Raw genomic sequence first — 16,705 nt, 5'->3', positions numbered from 1 at the left:
GTTAAAGAACAGTACAGGTAGTCCTCAACTTACAACAGTTCATTCAGGGATATTCCAAGTTACAACAGCACTGAAAAAAAGTGGCTTATGACCATTTTTCATACTGACGACCATTGTAGTATTCCTATAGTTAGGTGATCAAAATTTAGATGCTTGGCAACTGACTCATATTCATGATGATAGCAGTGTCCCAGGGTCATATGATTCCCATTTTGCAGCCTTCTGACAAGCAAAATCAATCAAACAAAGTCTGTTAACAACCCTGTTACAAACTTAACAACTGCAGTGATTCACTTAACTATTGTAGGGAAAAGGTCGTATAAAATGGGGCAAAACTCACAGCCAATGTCTCATTTAGCGACATAAATTTTGGACTCCATTGTGGTTGTAAGTTGAGGACTATTTGCATTCAGTGTTTGTGAATAAACATGCAGCTGTTTTCTTTTAAACTGGAATGAAAAATAGAGATTTTATGTGGTTTAGTTTTTGTTAAATCTTGCAGAGTGCAGACCCATTAGTAGAGCAGGGTTCCTGTCGTTATTATTGACACCTACTTTCTGTGTCAATTCTTAAAGTTACTAGACCATGCTCAAGTCTGGATTAAACAACTCTACAGATCATTGTCTTCCATCTGTCAATCAGAAAGGGTGTACCTTTATGATAGGAGGATCTTGCTAGAAAATCAAGCTGGGAGTCTGAGAGAAAGGAGAACCTGTCCCAGTTGGTATATTGTGGTTGGCTTTCTAACTCTGCTTCTTATTTATTTATTTTATTTATTTATTTATTGGATTTGTATGCCGCCCCTCTCCGTAGATTCTTTCTGATGATTCATTTCTTGACCATATTTCCAGGGCTAAACCAGAGATAAACCTTGTTGCCTTTGATAAGCTGAGTAATAAAGGCTGATTAGTAGTTCTACCCTGCACAACAGTTGCCACTCCCTAGTTTAGGAGTTCTGCTGCTAATCTAATCTGCATCATAATGGCCCTTTGATGCTTCATGGATAAACTCTGTTGGATATTTCTTTTGTCTAGTGACTTGGCCTTGCGGAACTGCTTACTCACAGCTGACCTTACTGTCAAAATTGGTGACTATGGCCTTTCTCACTGCAAATACAAAGTAAGTGTGTTTAGGGGCAGGGAGCTGGTGGGGTGGTTGCAGGGGGGGGACAAGGAGTGAGAGCACTTGCTATTGGCAATGTTTGGAGAGGACATAAAAGGCGGACAATCTCTTTCAGAGATGGTTGAGAGAGGATGCCAGGAAGGAGGGGGAAAATGGGTAAGAGACAAATACAGGACACAATAGGGTGAAGCTAATGCACATTCACGCACGGGATCTTATGCATATATACAGTACATTGTGAATACGTTTTTCTCATTCATATGTAAATACTTTAGATGCGACAGCTCAAAAATTTAAGCTGATGCAGAAGATGGCTGGGCCAGCAGTGTTGGAAAGGAGGGGAATCTATCAGTGCATTTCCAAGCTGCATTTGTAAATTAAAAACAACAACAGCCACACTTTAAAATCTTAAGTCCTCTAGCTTAATGAAGCACTTGCAGCCACTTGCTCATACTCTAAGATTGCAAACAAGGCTTTTCTTATTGGCCTCATTCTTTGGAGCAAACATATTGGTAGCTACAAGAGAAAAGACCTGTCAGGCCGAAGCCATTTTATTTGGAATCTTTGGCCTGCCACACTTCATACACTGCTCAAAAAAATAAAGGGAACACTTAAACAATACAATATACCTTCAAGTAAATCAAACTTCTGTGAAATCAAACTGTCCACTTAGGAAGCAACACTGATGGACAATCAATTTCACATGTTGTCAGCACATTCAACTTTGTACAGAACAAAATATTCAATGAGAATATTTCATTCATTCAGATCTAGGATGTGTTATTTGAGTGTTTCCTTTATTTTTTTTGAGCAGTATATTATTCCACTATGCATTTTCTACTGTGGGGAAAATGGGTGGGAGGGATTGCATGGGGATGTTAGTATGTAGCCATAATAAACTTTCTCAATGTGTTGAGAAAGTTTATTATGGCTACATACTAACATCCTCATTCAATCCCTCCCAGGTACCTCTTGATATCTTGAACTCAGCAGGGGTGAATTGTAACTTATCTCATTGCTGGTTCACTTCCTCCCACGCTGCGTGGATGCGCCTTGTGGGTGCATGCACGCTTCACACGCACACGCATGCACAGTGGCAAAAATATCTGAGGGGAAACAAGATGGTGACCACATGCACAGTGCCAGAAACTTGGCTTCTGCGCATGCTCAGAAGAAAAAAATAAAATTATAAATTATAAATTTTAAAAAAGATAGATAGATAGATAGATAGATAGATGATAGATAGATAGATGATAGATAGATAGATAGATAGATATAGATAGATAGATAGATAGATAGATAGATGATAGATATAGATAGATAGATATATGATAGATAGATAGATAGACGATAGATAGATAGATAGATAGATGATAGATAGATAGATAGATAGATGATAGATAGATAGATAGATGATAGATAGATAGATGATAGATAGATATATAGATGATAGATAGATAGATGATAGATAGATAGATGATAGATAGATAGATAGATGATAGATAGATATAGATAGATAGATAGATAGATGATAGATAGATATACTGTAGATAGATAGATATATGCTAGATAGATAGATAGATAGATAGATAGATGATAGATAGATAGATAGATGATAGATAGATAGATAGATAGATGATAGATATATAGATGATAGATAGATATATAGATGATAGATAGATGATAGATAGATAGATGATAGATAGATAGATGATAGATAGATAGATAGATAGATAGATGATAGATAGATAGATAGATAGATGATAGATAGATAGATGATAGATAGATGATAGATAGATAGATAGATAGATAGAGAGATAGATAGATAGATAGATAGATAGATAGATAGATAGATAGATAGATAGATAGATAGATAGATAGATGGCAGCGCCCACGGACCAGCACCAACTGAACTGGGTTGGTAACCTCATCGTGATACTAGCGGGTTGCTACCGGTTTGGGCAAACCAGTCCAAAACAGGAGGAACCCACCCCAGATCCTGACAAATAAAGTTCAGGAACCCCCATCAATACCATTTGAAAGATTTACCTGTTTTCTTTTTGGTATAAAGTTTTTTTAAAAATTTTCTCCACGTAAAATAAAACATGTGTGAATAAAAACACAACATCAATACCTAATAGTATACATACATATAATTCTCTTATCTAGTAAAAAATTAATGGAGCATCGTAATTTCTATTTTCATTTAAACTATTCATCACTCCAACAATTAAACTAATTAACAAATAAAAATACAAATTTTATATTTAAAATAAATCTTAAAACTAAATTTATGTTACATAATTATCTAATACTGCCACCATTTCTCTTTTCGCCATCCGGGTTCCTACCATCCAATTTCTAAGTCTTCTACATCACTTTCAAAATAGTTATCTATTTTAACTGTTTTTAATTTCAATCCATTCATAAAATTTCCCCCAAATTTTATAATGTTCCGAACCTTAATTCGCAAATTACTTGTTTTCTATGATCTTCCCTTAAGTAGTGTTTTTAAATTGGGGGGGTGGGGTGTTGTGGGGAAGGGATGGATCATTTGCTTTACTCTCCTAACTTTTATTCAATTGTATAGATATTGTTTGTTTATTCCATAAACTGCTTTGGGAAGATCTGTATTCTACAAGGCAAGGCAGACTAGAAGTGTTTCAAATAAAATTAACACGGCCAAATGACTGAGTTGGAGAGGGGAAATAGCCAGAAGCAATTGGTGGAGATGTTCAATAGTGCCAACCATCTTTTTCTTGGGCAAAAGAGTTTGGCAGCTCTGACTTAGGACCTGGAATGAAGGGGCAGGTGGTGTGGCTGGTTTGATTGATGTGCTCTCCCTTTGGCTCTGCATGCCTCGCAGGATGACTACTTTGTGACTACCGACCAACTATGGGTTCCATTACGCTGGGTAGCCCCTGAATTGATTGATGAAGTCCACGGCAACCTGCTGATCGTCGACCAGACTAAGACTAGCAACATCTGGTGAGCAAAATCTGCGTTGGTATATGAAATCTACTTGGCCTGAGAAGAGTGCACTGGCTCTAAAGCTTTTAGACAAACAGGATTAGAGAACCAGGTTGGTTTAGTGGTTAAGGCATCAGGCTAGAAAGTGGGAGGCCGTGAGTTCTAGACCCACCTTAGCCATGAAAGCCAGTTGGGTGACTTTGGGCTAGTCACACTCTCTCAACCCAATCCACCTCATGGGGTTGTTGTTGTTGTGAGGAAAATAGGAGGAATAAAGTGTGTTGGATATGTTTGCCTCCCGATGAGTTATTTATACAAATAACAAAAGTGGGGAACAAATTAAATAAATAATAATAAATAGTGTTGACGTCACAACTGCTGTAGTAAAAGTAATCTTATTGAAGCACCTAATTGTATTTAAACTTTACTGATTGCCATTTTTTGCTAAATTCCAAATTGTGGTGCTCGTTTCTATCATTTAGGGCTGAGTTTTACATAAAAGAGAATCCCCCCCTCCCCCAATGCATCTACTTGCTCATTAAGAAAGTAGGACAGTGTTTTAAATAACAGTCTCTGAAGTATGGAATTGGCCTAACAGTATTTTGCAAGATGTAGGATCTTGGTTATTGTAGCTAGAAGTTAGTAATATGAGTACTGAGAAGGCAGTGTTCATGTGCATCACTGGAGTGACTATGTTTCATAGTGTTACTAAAAATTTTCTTATAAATTGGTTTCATTTCTGTTTTTCATGTCTATATTTTTTCCTCTCTTGAGAAAATTAGAAAAGAATAGAAGAGAAGAAAAGAGAACAGAAGAGAAGAGAACAGAACAGAACAGAACAGTATAGAATAGGAATTCTTTATTGGCCAAGTATGATTGGACACACAAGGAATTGGTCTTTGGCACATATAAAAGTATACATTTGTTAAGAATCATGAGGTTCAAATGTATCTTTTCTTTGATGGTGAATTACAAAGGATGCTTCTAGGTAAAAGCTTCTTTAAGGCAATTGTCTTGCCTCTGTCACAGAGTTTTCTGGAAAATCCAGCTCCCCTCCCCCTTTGATATGGACCCTTTTTATTTGCTCCTAAGACTTCTGTCCATGGAGGAAAAAAAACATGGTATACAGTGTTCTCTCGATTTTCGCGGGGATGCGTCCCGAGACTGCCCGCGAAAGTCGAATTTCCGCAAAGTAGAGATGCGGAAGTAAATACACTATTTTTGGCTATGAACAGTATCCCAAGCCTTCCCTTAACACTTTAAACCCCTAAATTACAATTTCCCACTCCCTTAACAACCATTTAGATTATTACTCACCGTGTTTATTTATTAAAGTTTATTTTAAAAAATGTTTTTTAAAGGCAGACGAAAGTTTGGCAATGACATATGACGTCATCGGGCGGGAAAAACCGTGGTATAGGGGAAAACACTGCAAAGTATTTTTTAATTAATATTTTTTAAAAACCGTGGTATACACGTTTTGCGAAGTTCGAACCCGCGAAAATCGAGGGAACAGTGTACTGTATTCTCATCTGGAAGCACCTGAATATCTCAGTAACTAAGAGAGACTGCTCTGACATCAAAACATGTAACCTTGTGTGTCGATCATGCATTCTGGCTATAGTGGGTTTCTTCCCCCTTCATTTTTCCCCTCTTGGCAGGTCTTTGGGTGTGACTATCTGGGAGCTGTTTGAGCTGGGTGGCCAGCCCTACTGCCATTATTCCGATCGGCAAGTCCTCACTTACGCTATCAAAGAACAACAGCTTAAACTTCCCAAACCACAGCTTCCACTCTCGCTATCTGATCGCTGGTGAGTAACTAGGTGGGGACGAGGGTTTTTAAAGGAGGACAAGGAAGAGAAAGGGGTGATTGGAATATAGGAACAAAGATAGTGGATGGAAGGAGAACATCTTCTTGAGTAGGCATTCAACCTACTTGAACATGTAGGCATTCATCATATTTGAATAAGCAAATATCATGTTTGATGGTTAATGTGTTAATTCTTGTGCCATTGAATGAATGAAAGATGTATGGACCGATCATACTTAACAACTAATCACTTAGTGACTAAAGTTACAATGGACTGACTCAGAACTACATATGACTTGTTTTTGAAGGTCACATGATTGCATTTTGTGAGTTGAGCACCTGGCTTAAATTTATGCACATAGAGTCATGTGACTGTGATTTTTCTGTGTTTGGAGCTGGTTTCCAGTGTATATTTCCAGAATCTGGCAAAAAAAAAAGTGCCCATTGTGGAAAACAGACTCAGTTAATGACTATAGTGTTCATTTAATACAGTGGTACCTCTACTTACGAACTTAATTCGTTCTGTGACCAGGTTCTTAAGTAGAAAGGTTTATAAGAAGAAGTAATTTTTCCCATAAGAATCAATGTAAAAGCAAATAATGAGTGCGATTGGGAAAACCATAGGGAGAGTGGAGGCCCTGTTTCCTCCCAGGAGATTCCTAGAGAGGCCCCACGGAGGCTTCTCCCTGCCTTTCCCAGTTACAGTTTCAGAGGCTCAGGTTTGTAAGTAGAAAATGGTTCTTGAGAAGAGGCAAAAAAATCTTGAACACCTGGTTCTTATCTAAAAAAATTTGTAAGTAGAGGCGTTCTTAGGTAGAGGTACCACTGTACTGCAGTTTTTACTTAAAAATCAGAATAGCAGAATTGAAAGGGACCTTGAAGGTCTTCTAGTCCAACCCCCTGATCAGGTAGGAAACCCTCTACCATTTCAGACAAGAGGCTATCTGGTCTCTTCTTAAAAGCCTCCAGTGATGGAGCATCCACTACTTCTGAAGAAGGCAAGCGGGTCACCCGATTAATAGTTATTACTGTTAGGATCACGGCAAAAATGGGTGTAAATTTGATCCCCTTAATGACAATCATAATTCTGCTCTCAGTTGCAGGCATAGATCGAGCGCAACCTTTGCCTGCCTAAGGAGTACAAAAGTGCATAGGGTGATGTCTTGAATGTGAGCCAGTAAGGTAGCCCAACTGCTAAAAAAGCTGAAATACTGTAGTCCCAAGCCGCATCTATAGAAGCATTATTCTAGCCCAGAGTAATATTTTATCTAGGGCAGGGCAGGGCCTTCAACCTTGACAATTTTAAGACTTGTGGACTTCAACTCCTACGAATTCTGGAAGTTGCAGTCCACAAGTCTTAAAGTTGCCAAGATTGGAGACCCCTGGTCTAAGGCATATCTGGACCACCACCTTAAGCTTTGATAAAGATCTTTGCAGCGTTGTTGAGGCCAGGATGTTGATTGGAGCTGGGAAGCAAATCCTATCAGAAAAAGCCTTGTTTTGTACGGATGCTGTTTTCTTTAACCCCCCCCCCCAAATTCAGGCCTTTTTTTTTAACATAAAGCATAAAAGAGCCTTTGTGGTGCAGTTGTTAGGGTGTAGTACTGCAGGCTACTTCTGCTGATCACCAGCTGCCAGCAGTTTGGCCGATCGAATCTTAGTAGGCTCAAGGTTGACTCAGCCTTCCATCCTTCCAAGGTCGTTAAAATGAGGAGACCGATTTTGGGGGGCAATTTGCTGACTCTCTGTAAACCACTTAGAGAGGGCTGTAAAGCACTGTAAAGTGGTATATAAGTCTAAATGTTATTGCTACTGCTAGTCATTGTTGCTGTGCCTGTCTTCAAGTCTATTATTGTAGATGGAAATAACAAGTGTTGAGCAGAGAGGACTAACCCCGTACAAACAGATACATTATGGAATTAAATATGCACTAATGGGGAAGGATAAGCTCTTTGCGGGGTGCAGAATAGCCACAAAGGACCTTTGGCTCACGACTGCTCTCTTCTTGCTATTCACAGGTATGAGGTTATGCAGTTTTGCTGGCTTCAGCCAGAGCAGCGCCCGACCGCAGAAGAGGTGCACCTTTTGCTCTCCTACCTCTGTGCCAAGGGGGCTTCCGAAGTGGAGGAGGAATTTGAGAAGCGCTGGAATTCCATGAAACCCGGAGGCATCGGCGGTTCAGGCTCTGGCTCTAACCACATGGGTCTGGAGCTTTCCTCCTTCCCTCTTCTGGAGCATTTCTCCAACGATGGCGACGATGTTCTCACTGTGATGGAGACAAGCCATGGCCTCAACTTTGAATACAAGTGGGACCAAGGGAAAGCGGAACATCTCCCAGTCTCAGCCATGAGCCCTGGTGGGGCTGCACGCTACCATGAGCTCTACTATTCTGCGAGCAGCAGCAGTGGAGGCGGGCACCTCAGCCTGGGGGTGTCCCCCTCTTGCTATGAATGTAAAATGCAGGGGTGCCCTGGGTTGCACACACCGGGCGTGGTCCCTGTGCTGAGTGCCCATAGCCCTTCTCTGAACAGTGAGTACTATATTCGCATTGAAGAGGTGGCATCCGAAGGCAGTGGGAATGACCTCGATTATACCGTGTGTTCCTACAGCCCTGAGTTTAGCCATTCTTCACGCTGGCAAAACAAGGAGGACCACTACGAATCCAGCAATAGTCCCACCATCTCACTCACCATGGAACCCCTCCTAGGTCAATCAGCACACCCTGAAAGCCACTGGGAACCCTCTGACTATTACTCCTATGGAGAACAAGACAGTAAAGAGGCCCCATATTACGAGGACTCCCTGAAGGACAGTGCTGAGGAATACCTGCTTAAGGATCCCAGTGCTTCCACGTGGCCTGGTCTAGCTTTGCAGAAGAGTGTTTTTGCTGATCCGCTCGGTGTTTCCCCATCGGTGAATTACACCTGTAAGGAGGCTCTATTGGACTCAGTCATTCTGGAAGTGGCAGAGGAGGAGCGCTTGGATGATAGTCCTAGGAGTGAAAAAAATGAGAACTCTGAATCTCCCCCTTCAGACAAGCCTTGGACACCCAACACCTCAGTCAAAAATGATAACGATCATTTACTGCCATCATGTGAACCCCTTGCCAAAGATAGCTGGTGCTACCGGCATATGATCACCTTCCAGGGGCTAATGGCACAGCCACTGGACACAGTGCCACGGGATGAGCCAACATTAGGGATCAAAGATCTGCGAGCAGCTCTGCTAGGTGGGGAACACATGACATCATCATCGTCGCCCCGTATAGGGTCCCCATGTCCAGACGGTGATTTTCCTGCAGAGGAAAATGTCTCGGTTGAAAGTGCTTCAACATTGCCTGGCATAGGAAGCTCTACGGATCTCTTGATAGACAGCAGGGTGGAGAGCCCACAAGTCACCACACCACCATTGGGGGAAGATGCTTCGATGGGTCTGTCATCAATACCATCACCCTTATCCTCCAAGGAAGAAGCTGCCAGTAGCATGGAGGCTATAGATCCAACTCTGCTGCATGAATCAACAGTTGAGGCGTCAAACACAGAAGAAGACCCTATGGAAGAGCCCTCCACTGGATGCTCGCCTAAGTTGCCACAGGAGATTAATATAGAAAGTGGCAAGAACACCAGTAGTGAACAAGATAGAACACCAGACAAGACTGTTTCCAGTGCCAGCTTCCCTGACTTGGATGAGGCTAGCGATGAGGACTCCGCTGATCTTACATCTGGCGTTTTTATTGACTTTCCAGTTGACTGTCTTGAGCAACAAGATGTAATCCCCGCTTTCAAAGCCTTGCAGAAGCAAGTAGGGACCCCAGATTCACTAGATTCATTGGATATCCCCTCTACCACAAGCTCCTGTGACACGTTCAGTCCCATAGCTTATATATCCTCAAGCCAGCCCAAGGCTCTGGATAGTGGCTATGAGACAGAGAACTATGAGTCCCCTGAATTTGTCCTCAAGGAACCTCCTGAGTCACGGGAATCTGAAGGTCCTGATAAGCTGGGAACATCTGAAGGGGATAAGGAAGATCCCCTCAAAGAGCAGAGTCTTTCTGATTCTTTCACTGCTGAGCTCCAGGCCTTGAATGAGAAGAATCCTTATCGTGACTCCGCCTATTTCTCTGACTATGATACTGAAGGTGGCCCTCGGGAGGATGGAGAAGAGGACAGTGATGCTTCTGAGGAACATGAACCGGAAGCCTCCCAGTCACATACTGAGGAACTGAAGGAAGACTCTGAACCAATTGGTAGGACAGAGGAGCCTCTGCCAGCTGGTCCTGAGCCCATTTGTCCACCTGAAGACTGTGTGGGTTGCATCTCTCCAGGAATGGAGGACCAGGACGCAGAGAAAGACAGAGATAATAACTTGTCGCAGGAACTGTTGACGAATGAAGCAACTGTTGATAAGTTGGATTCAAATCTATGCCAGGATAAAAGTAACGGGATTGTTGTGCAATCCCAGACACCAGCCCCCATCACCCGATCTTTTGTATTGTCTCCTGTGGTCACCAGTCTAGAGGAACTCACCATAGGTGGTGAAGAAAATGAGGCAAAGGATAATGTGACAAAGAACACCAAACAACCTGAGGAAAGACAGGCAGTTGGTCACCCCAAGGAACCTCAGAGCAATCTTGGTCTCTCGCTCAAACTGTCAGTAGTGCCATCCCAGCTCTCATGTAGCCCTGCTGATCTTGAAGAGGAAGAAGAGGACACTGAGGACAGTGATGAGTCAGATGAGGAGCTGCGGTGCTACAACATTCAGGACCAGAGTGAGGAAAGTGAGGAGGAATCACCTGCTGTGCCCATTGTAGTGGCTGAGAGCCACAGTGCCCGTAACCTGCGTAGTCTGCTTAAGATGCCCAGCCTAGTGGTGGAGACCTTTTGCGATGACCTTGAGCGCAAGAAGAAAGCTGTTTCCTTCACTGAAGATGTCACTGTCTACCTCTTTGACCAGGTAACCTGTTGGGGAGGGGTTGAAGAGACAACATACAGTCATTTAGAAAAGGACTCGGGGAACACAGTGCATCTTGTCCTAAATATTGTCATATCACAAAGCCAAAATATGCAACCTGATTCTTCCTAGAGCAGGGGGGTCCAACTCAATTTCCTTGAGGGCTGCATCAGAGTTGTGTTTGACCTCGGAGGGTGGGGGTGGGGTGGCCAGGGTGGGCGTAGCCAGCTCAGTGTCACTCATCAAGACTGCCCGCTACCAGCAAAATACAAAGCTCAGGGAGGCCGTCTGTAGCCGCCCCAAGCTTCTTTTTGTTGGCGGAGGGCTACAGGAGGCCATCATGGCCGAAAACGGAGCCCCGGCTGGCTGTGTATGGCCCCCCTGAGCTCTTCTTTTGCTGGCAGAGGCACTGTGGACTGGTGCTTTGATGTTTTGGGAGTGGGCCCATGGGCCAGATCTAAGCACCCTGTGGCCCAGATCCAACCCCTGGGCTTTGAATTTGACACCCCCGTCCTAGAAGTTTTAAATTATACTTTTTTGACATTGCAAAGCTGGAAAGGGTTAATGGATATCCAAAGCACCTAGAAGGTTCTTTATACTTTACAGCTACCATATCTGGACTGAAAAATCCAGATCTTTCTAAATTTCTTTGTGGTTAACTGGATCTTTGCAGGGCAATCTGATTATTCTACCTACTTTAACTAATTGCTTACTGGCTACTGATTGTAATATTTTGTAATCTTAGCCATAACAATACCAAGCAGTCTCCTCTAACCTCCTGCACTCGTGATGAATTGGAATACAAATCTCATCACCCATGCAAATATGATTAACATATTCCTAGATGAGCAAAGATTGGGAGGGCATGACTATAAATAAGGCTAGCAGAACTGGGCTGTGATGGAGTTTTCTCTATCTCTGCAAGATGCTACTCTCTAGTACTCAGATGAAGCTCAGTTATTCTGAGTAAAAGATAGCAGCCTATAGTAGAGATACAGAAGACTCTTAACACTTGACTGTCAATGACTGTCTGGAATTTTGCAACCTGTATTAAGTAGTTCTTTTAATATGTATTTATTAATTTTTTTCTTTTTTTTAAAAGTACATAGTCATATTTACAGATGAATCTACATCGTATATACATTCCTATCGGCATTGTCTTCTAATTACTTTTAGATTTCTTGATGTTTTATTTCAATGCTTCTTTTAAGTTTCTTTTTTTTGTCCATTAGTACCATTTTTCCCAGGTTTCATAATAGTCCGATTCTTTTCGATTATTAAGTTCCATTGTCAATCTGTCCATCTCTGCACAGTCGTATATTTTCTTGATAATCTCATTGTCTTCAGGTATTTGTGGATTTTTCCAGTTCTGTGCAAATACAATCCTTGCAGCTGTTGTAATATGCAAGCTTAAATATTTTACATTTTTAGAATAGTTATCTCTCATAATACCCAATAGTATTAAGTAGTTCTATACAGTCCGGATGAACAATAAAACAAACTACAGTTAGATGTCAAATTTTTAATTAACATAGAAAGAGGGAGCAGTTGTTATGGTGTACAGTTTCTTGGATATTGTAGGTACTAAAGAAGTAGCTTTTGGTTTTGCCTAGGGTACCCTGGATAATAGCAGAGTACGGATTTTTCCTCCCTCAAGTTGTGAACTAATTGTATCCCTTCCATGTTTTCCACTCAGGAAAGTCCCACAAAGGAACTTGCAGAGCAGCCTTTCCCAGGAGTGACAGAAGCTTCACCAACGCCACCTGGGCAGGTGGAGAGCAAAGGTTCCTCAGGCTTAGCAGAAGAGATCGATACATCCAAGAGCACCTCAGAAGGGAGCTTCTCCGAAGAGAATAAAAGTATGGATCGAATGAGGAATGGAGGCCTATGAGGTCACATTACAACCCTTATCACTATGTTTACAGTCTCTTGAAATCAGTTCATTTTGCCTTTTTTTCCTTAGAAAGATTATTTTATTATTTATTTGTTTGTTTGTTTGTTTGTTTGTTTATTTATTTATTTGTCCAATACACAATACATATGGAAGAGAATAGACATGAAGTAATATATATAAAGATAATATGTAAAAATAGAGGAGAAGATATATGAAAGGAAGAAAATATATATGGTATATGAGATAAAGGAAAGACAATTAGACAGGGGACGGAAGGCACACTAGTGCACTTATGTACGCCCCTTACTGACCTCTTAGGAACCTGGAGAGGTCAATCGTGGATAGTCTAAGGGAGAAATGTTGGGGGTTAGGGGTTGACACTATTGAGTCCGGTAATGAGTTCCACGCTTCGACTACTCGATTGTTAAAGTCATTTTTTTTACAGTCAAGTTTGGAGCGGTTAATATTAAGTTTGAATCTGTTGTGTGCTCTTGTGTTGTTGCGGTTGAAGCTGAAGTAGTCATTGACCGGTAGGACGTTGCAGCATATGATCTTGTGGGCAATACTATCTATCTTCCATAGATAGTTAAGATTAGAACTGAATTTGATCTGTTCAGATTAGCAGACTGCATGTACCTATTTTGACTAAACGAATGAGTTTCAAGTCAAAACTAGGCACAAGGGGAAGAGCCTTCTCTGTGGGGGCCCCGAACCTCTGGAACCAGCTCCCCCCTGAGATTAGGATTGCCCCCACCCTCCCTGCCTTTCTTAAACTCCTTAAGACCCACTTTTGCCGTCAGGCATGGGGGAACTAAAACACCTCCCCCTTGCCCATGTTGTTTTGTTGATTGATTGACTGTGTGCCTGTTTTTTATATATACTGTTTTTTATGAGATTATTAATTTAAATTGGAACTGGATGGGTGGGCATTGGATTTGGTATTGTGTACTGTACTGTTTTTTATTATTGTTGTGAGCCACCCCGAGTTTGCGGAGAGGGGCGGCATATAAATCCAATAAACCTAAACCTAAACCTAAACAAGTAATCCTCGGTTTATAACCAAAGTTACAGTGGACACGGATTCACATGACTAAACTTTGGGCACTTAGCAACATGGCCGCGTTTACAACCATTGGCAGCACCCACAGTCATGTGATTGCATTTTACGACACTTTTGCCAAAACGTGTCACTTCTATTATACAGATTAACAGAGTTGGAAGGGACCTTGCAGGTCATCTAGTCCAACCCCCTGCCCAAGCAGGAGACCCTTACGTCTGCCTCTACTTAGGATTGAACTTACAACCTCCTGATTGTGAAGTGAGAGCTCTACTGCTAGGCTACAACATCTGTCAATTTTGGGGCAAAATTGTACCACAGCAAGGCATTGGTCTCCTTAACAACATCAGTGTTTGCTTAATGACCATGGAGGCTACTTATGTGCTGCAAAAATATATATATCTTAAAATGGGGTGAGTCACACAACCAATCTATTTTACAACCATCACTACTTAGAACTATGATGATAGGCAGGCTCCATTACAGTCATAAGTCAAGGACTGTCTGTATGTCCTGTACGTTTGTTGCTGCTTCTTCCACTTGTGTACCTTCTGAAAAGAATCCTGCAGATGTGGACAATTTGTCCCATTTCCAAAAATTCCACCTGTCTTGGGGGAAAAAAAATCAGAAGGAATCTAGAATCATGATAGTTTTCCAGGCCAGCATAATGACTGCTGGTCAGTGGTACACCCAGTCTCTTTCAATGTCTGCTATATTTCAGATTCCATATTTGTCTTAGGATCAAGAAGACATTTTTTAGTTTTTTTCTTGTTACAAATTAGTTTATGAGTAGGAATTTCCAGCTTGTAAGTTTGGTTGCTACAAGCATCTCACAGAAGAGTTTGTGATGACCACCATAAGCTCATAGAGAATGACGCTGTAGTAATGTACAGGTAAACCTCAATTTATGATCACAATTGGGCCAATAATTTAATTTAATAATTTAATTTAATTTAATTTAATTTAATTTAATTTAATTTAATTTAATTTAATTTAATTTAATTTAATTTAATTTAATTATTTAATTTAATTTAATTTAATTTAATTTAATTTAATTTAATTTAATTTAATTTAATTTAATTTAATTTAATTTAATTTAATTTAATTTAATTAATTTAATTTAATTTAATTTAATTTAATTTAATTTAATTTAATTTAATTTAATTTAATTTAATTTAATTTAATTTAATTTAATTTAATTTAATTTAATTTAATTTTAATTTTAATTTAATTTTTAATTTAATTGATGTATATGCCACCCAATCCTATGGTACTCAGGGTGGCTACCGGTATTTTTTTATGGCTAAATTTTTTAATTAGCTATTTTTTTAATTGGCTAAATTTCCATGGCTAAGCAGGAAAGTTGTTGAGTTTTACCTTACTACCTTTTACTACCTTCCTTGCCACTGTTGTTAAGTGAATCAGTGCAGTTTTTAAGTTAGTTGACAAAGTTGTTAAGTGAATCTGGCTTCCCCCCATTAATTTGCTTGTCAGAAAGTTCCAAAAAATGATCACCTGATCTTGGGACACTGCAGCCATCATAAATATGAACCAGTTGCCAAGCGTCGGAATTTTGAACACAGTGCAGAGATCATAAGCCACTTTTTTCAATGCCATTGTAACTTTGAATGGTCACTAAACAAATGGTTGTAAATCAAGGATTACCTATATATGTGCCTTGCTAGTGCAGTGGTTAGAGTGTAGTCTATTTCTGCTGTCTACCAGCTGCCTGCAATTTGGCAGTTTGAATCTCACTAGGCACAAGGTTGACTCAGCCTTCCATTCTTCTGAGGTCGGTAAAATGAGGAACCAGATTGTTGTTGGGGCAATATGCTAACTCTGTAAAACCATTTAGAGAGGAATGTAAAGCACTTTAAAGGAGTATATAAGTCAAAGTCCTATTGCTAAGTGCTATTATTAATAATAACTATTATTACTAATAATAACTTTAAGCTTTATAAATAAGGTCCTTGAGTGCGTAGAAATGACTAAAATGACTTTGGAACTACAGGAAAAAGATAAATCCGAATTTTACAAAATATGGGAAAATATGAGTCCTCGGAGAGGGGCGGCAGACAAATCCAATTAAATAAATAAATAAATAAGTTGGTACAAATGGCTCAAACAGAAAAAATACATTAAAAAAACCCTAAGGGAAAAGTAATACTAGACACTTCTTCCTTTCCTACCCAAACATAACGAAAATATAGAAACACTAATAATAAAATTGCTATTTTGCATAGTGATTATTTATTTTTCAGCCTCAAACCCTCCAAATGGATTGTTTTTAAACTTCTAGGGTGCCTGGCCAAAATCCAACATACCTGGAAAGTGTCACATCGAAGTCTAATCCAGGAAATCCTGTTTGACCTTGGGAAACTTTGTGGTAGAGAGTGGACGAAGGGAGTAGCCTTCACATCAGCCTCTTCGTCTTTCCTATACCTATCCTTTCCATTTCAGGTGGCGGCTTTGGATGGGATGACGACTTTTCCCTCATATCTGTGAAATCACCTGTCCTGTCGTCACTGACCTCAGAGGCACCTGAGGAGAGTCTCCCCAGACTGTCACCCACACTAGTATCCGCTCAGAAGCAAGTGCTGCCCATCCAGTTTTCACGCTTCACAGTCTCACCTGCTGCAGTATCACGGTTCTCCATCACACACGTCACTGATTCAGATGTTGAGCCTGTAGGAGGTAAGGTCCATTCTGACATTTCAAAAACTGCAGAAGAGAGTGATCTTCGTAAGGAATGGTAAGCCCCCCCTCCCAAATATCCAGAAGTTTCCTGTTCTTGGGACCAGCATTGTGGAATTCATATGATCTCGTTGGGGAGGTCTCATGATTAAAACCAGGAAATTAAAACATCATATTGAAATTTGGGATAGGACATAAAGAACTGTTC

At 40.5% G+C, this 16,705-nt stretch overlaps 1 protein-coding gene across 1 annotated transcript in view; it reads left to right on the top strand.

The window, feature by feature from the left end:
* The window catches only part of AATK (apoptosis associated tyrosine kinase), a 36,449-nt gene that overhangs the window by 16,292 nt on the left and 3,452 nt on the right, over positions 1-16,705 (top strand). The window contains exons 6-11 of the mRNA XM_070735968.1: positions 1,035-1,119; positions 3,989-4,110; positions 5,754-5,903; positions 7,921-10,855; positions 12,549-12,711; positions 16,264-16,497. Coding sequence (XP_070592069.1) covers positions 1,035-1,119; positions 3,989-4,110; positions 5,754-5,903; positions 7,921-10,855; positions 12,549-12,711; positions 16,264-16,497 — 3,689 coding nt within the window. The remainder of the gene's footprint in view (positions 1-1,034; positions 1,120-3,988; positions 4,111-5,753; positions 5,904-7,920; positions 10,856-12,548; positions 12,712-16,263; positions 16,498-16,705) is intronic.

This window comes from Erythrolamprus reginae, chromosome 2, assembly GCF_031021105.1.
Source record: "Erythrolamprus reginae isolate rEryReg1 chromosome 2, rEryReg1.hap1, whole genome shotgun sequence".
Taxonomy (NCBI): domain Eukaryota; kingdom Metazoa; phylum Chordata; class Lepidosauria; order Squamata; family Dipsadidae; genus Erythrolamprus; species Erythrolamprus reginae.
The sequence above is the reverse complement of the archived record's forward strand: the minus strand, read 5'-3'. Positions and strand labels throughout refer to the sequence as shown.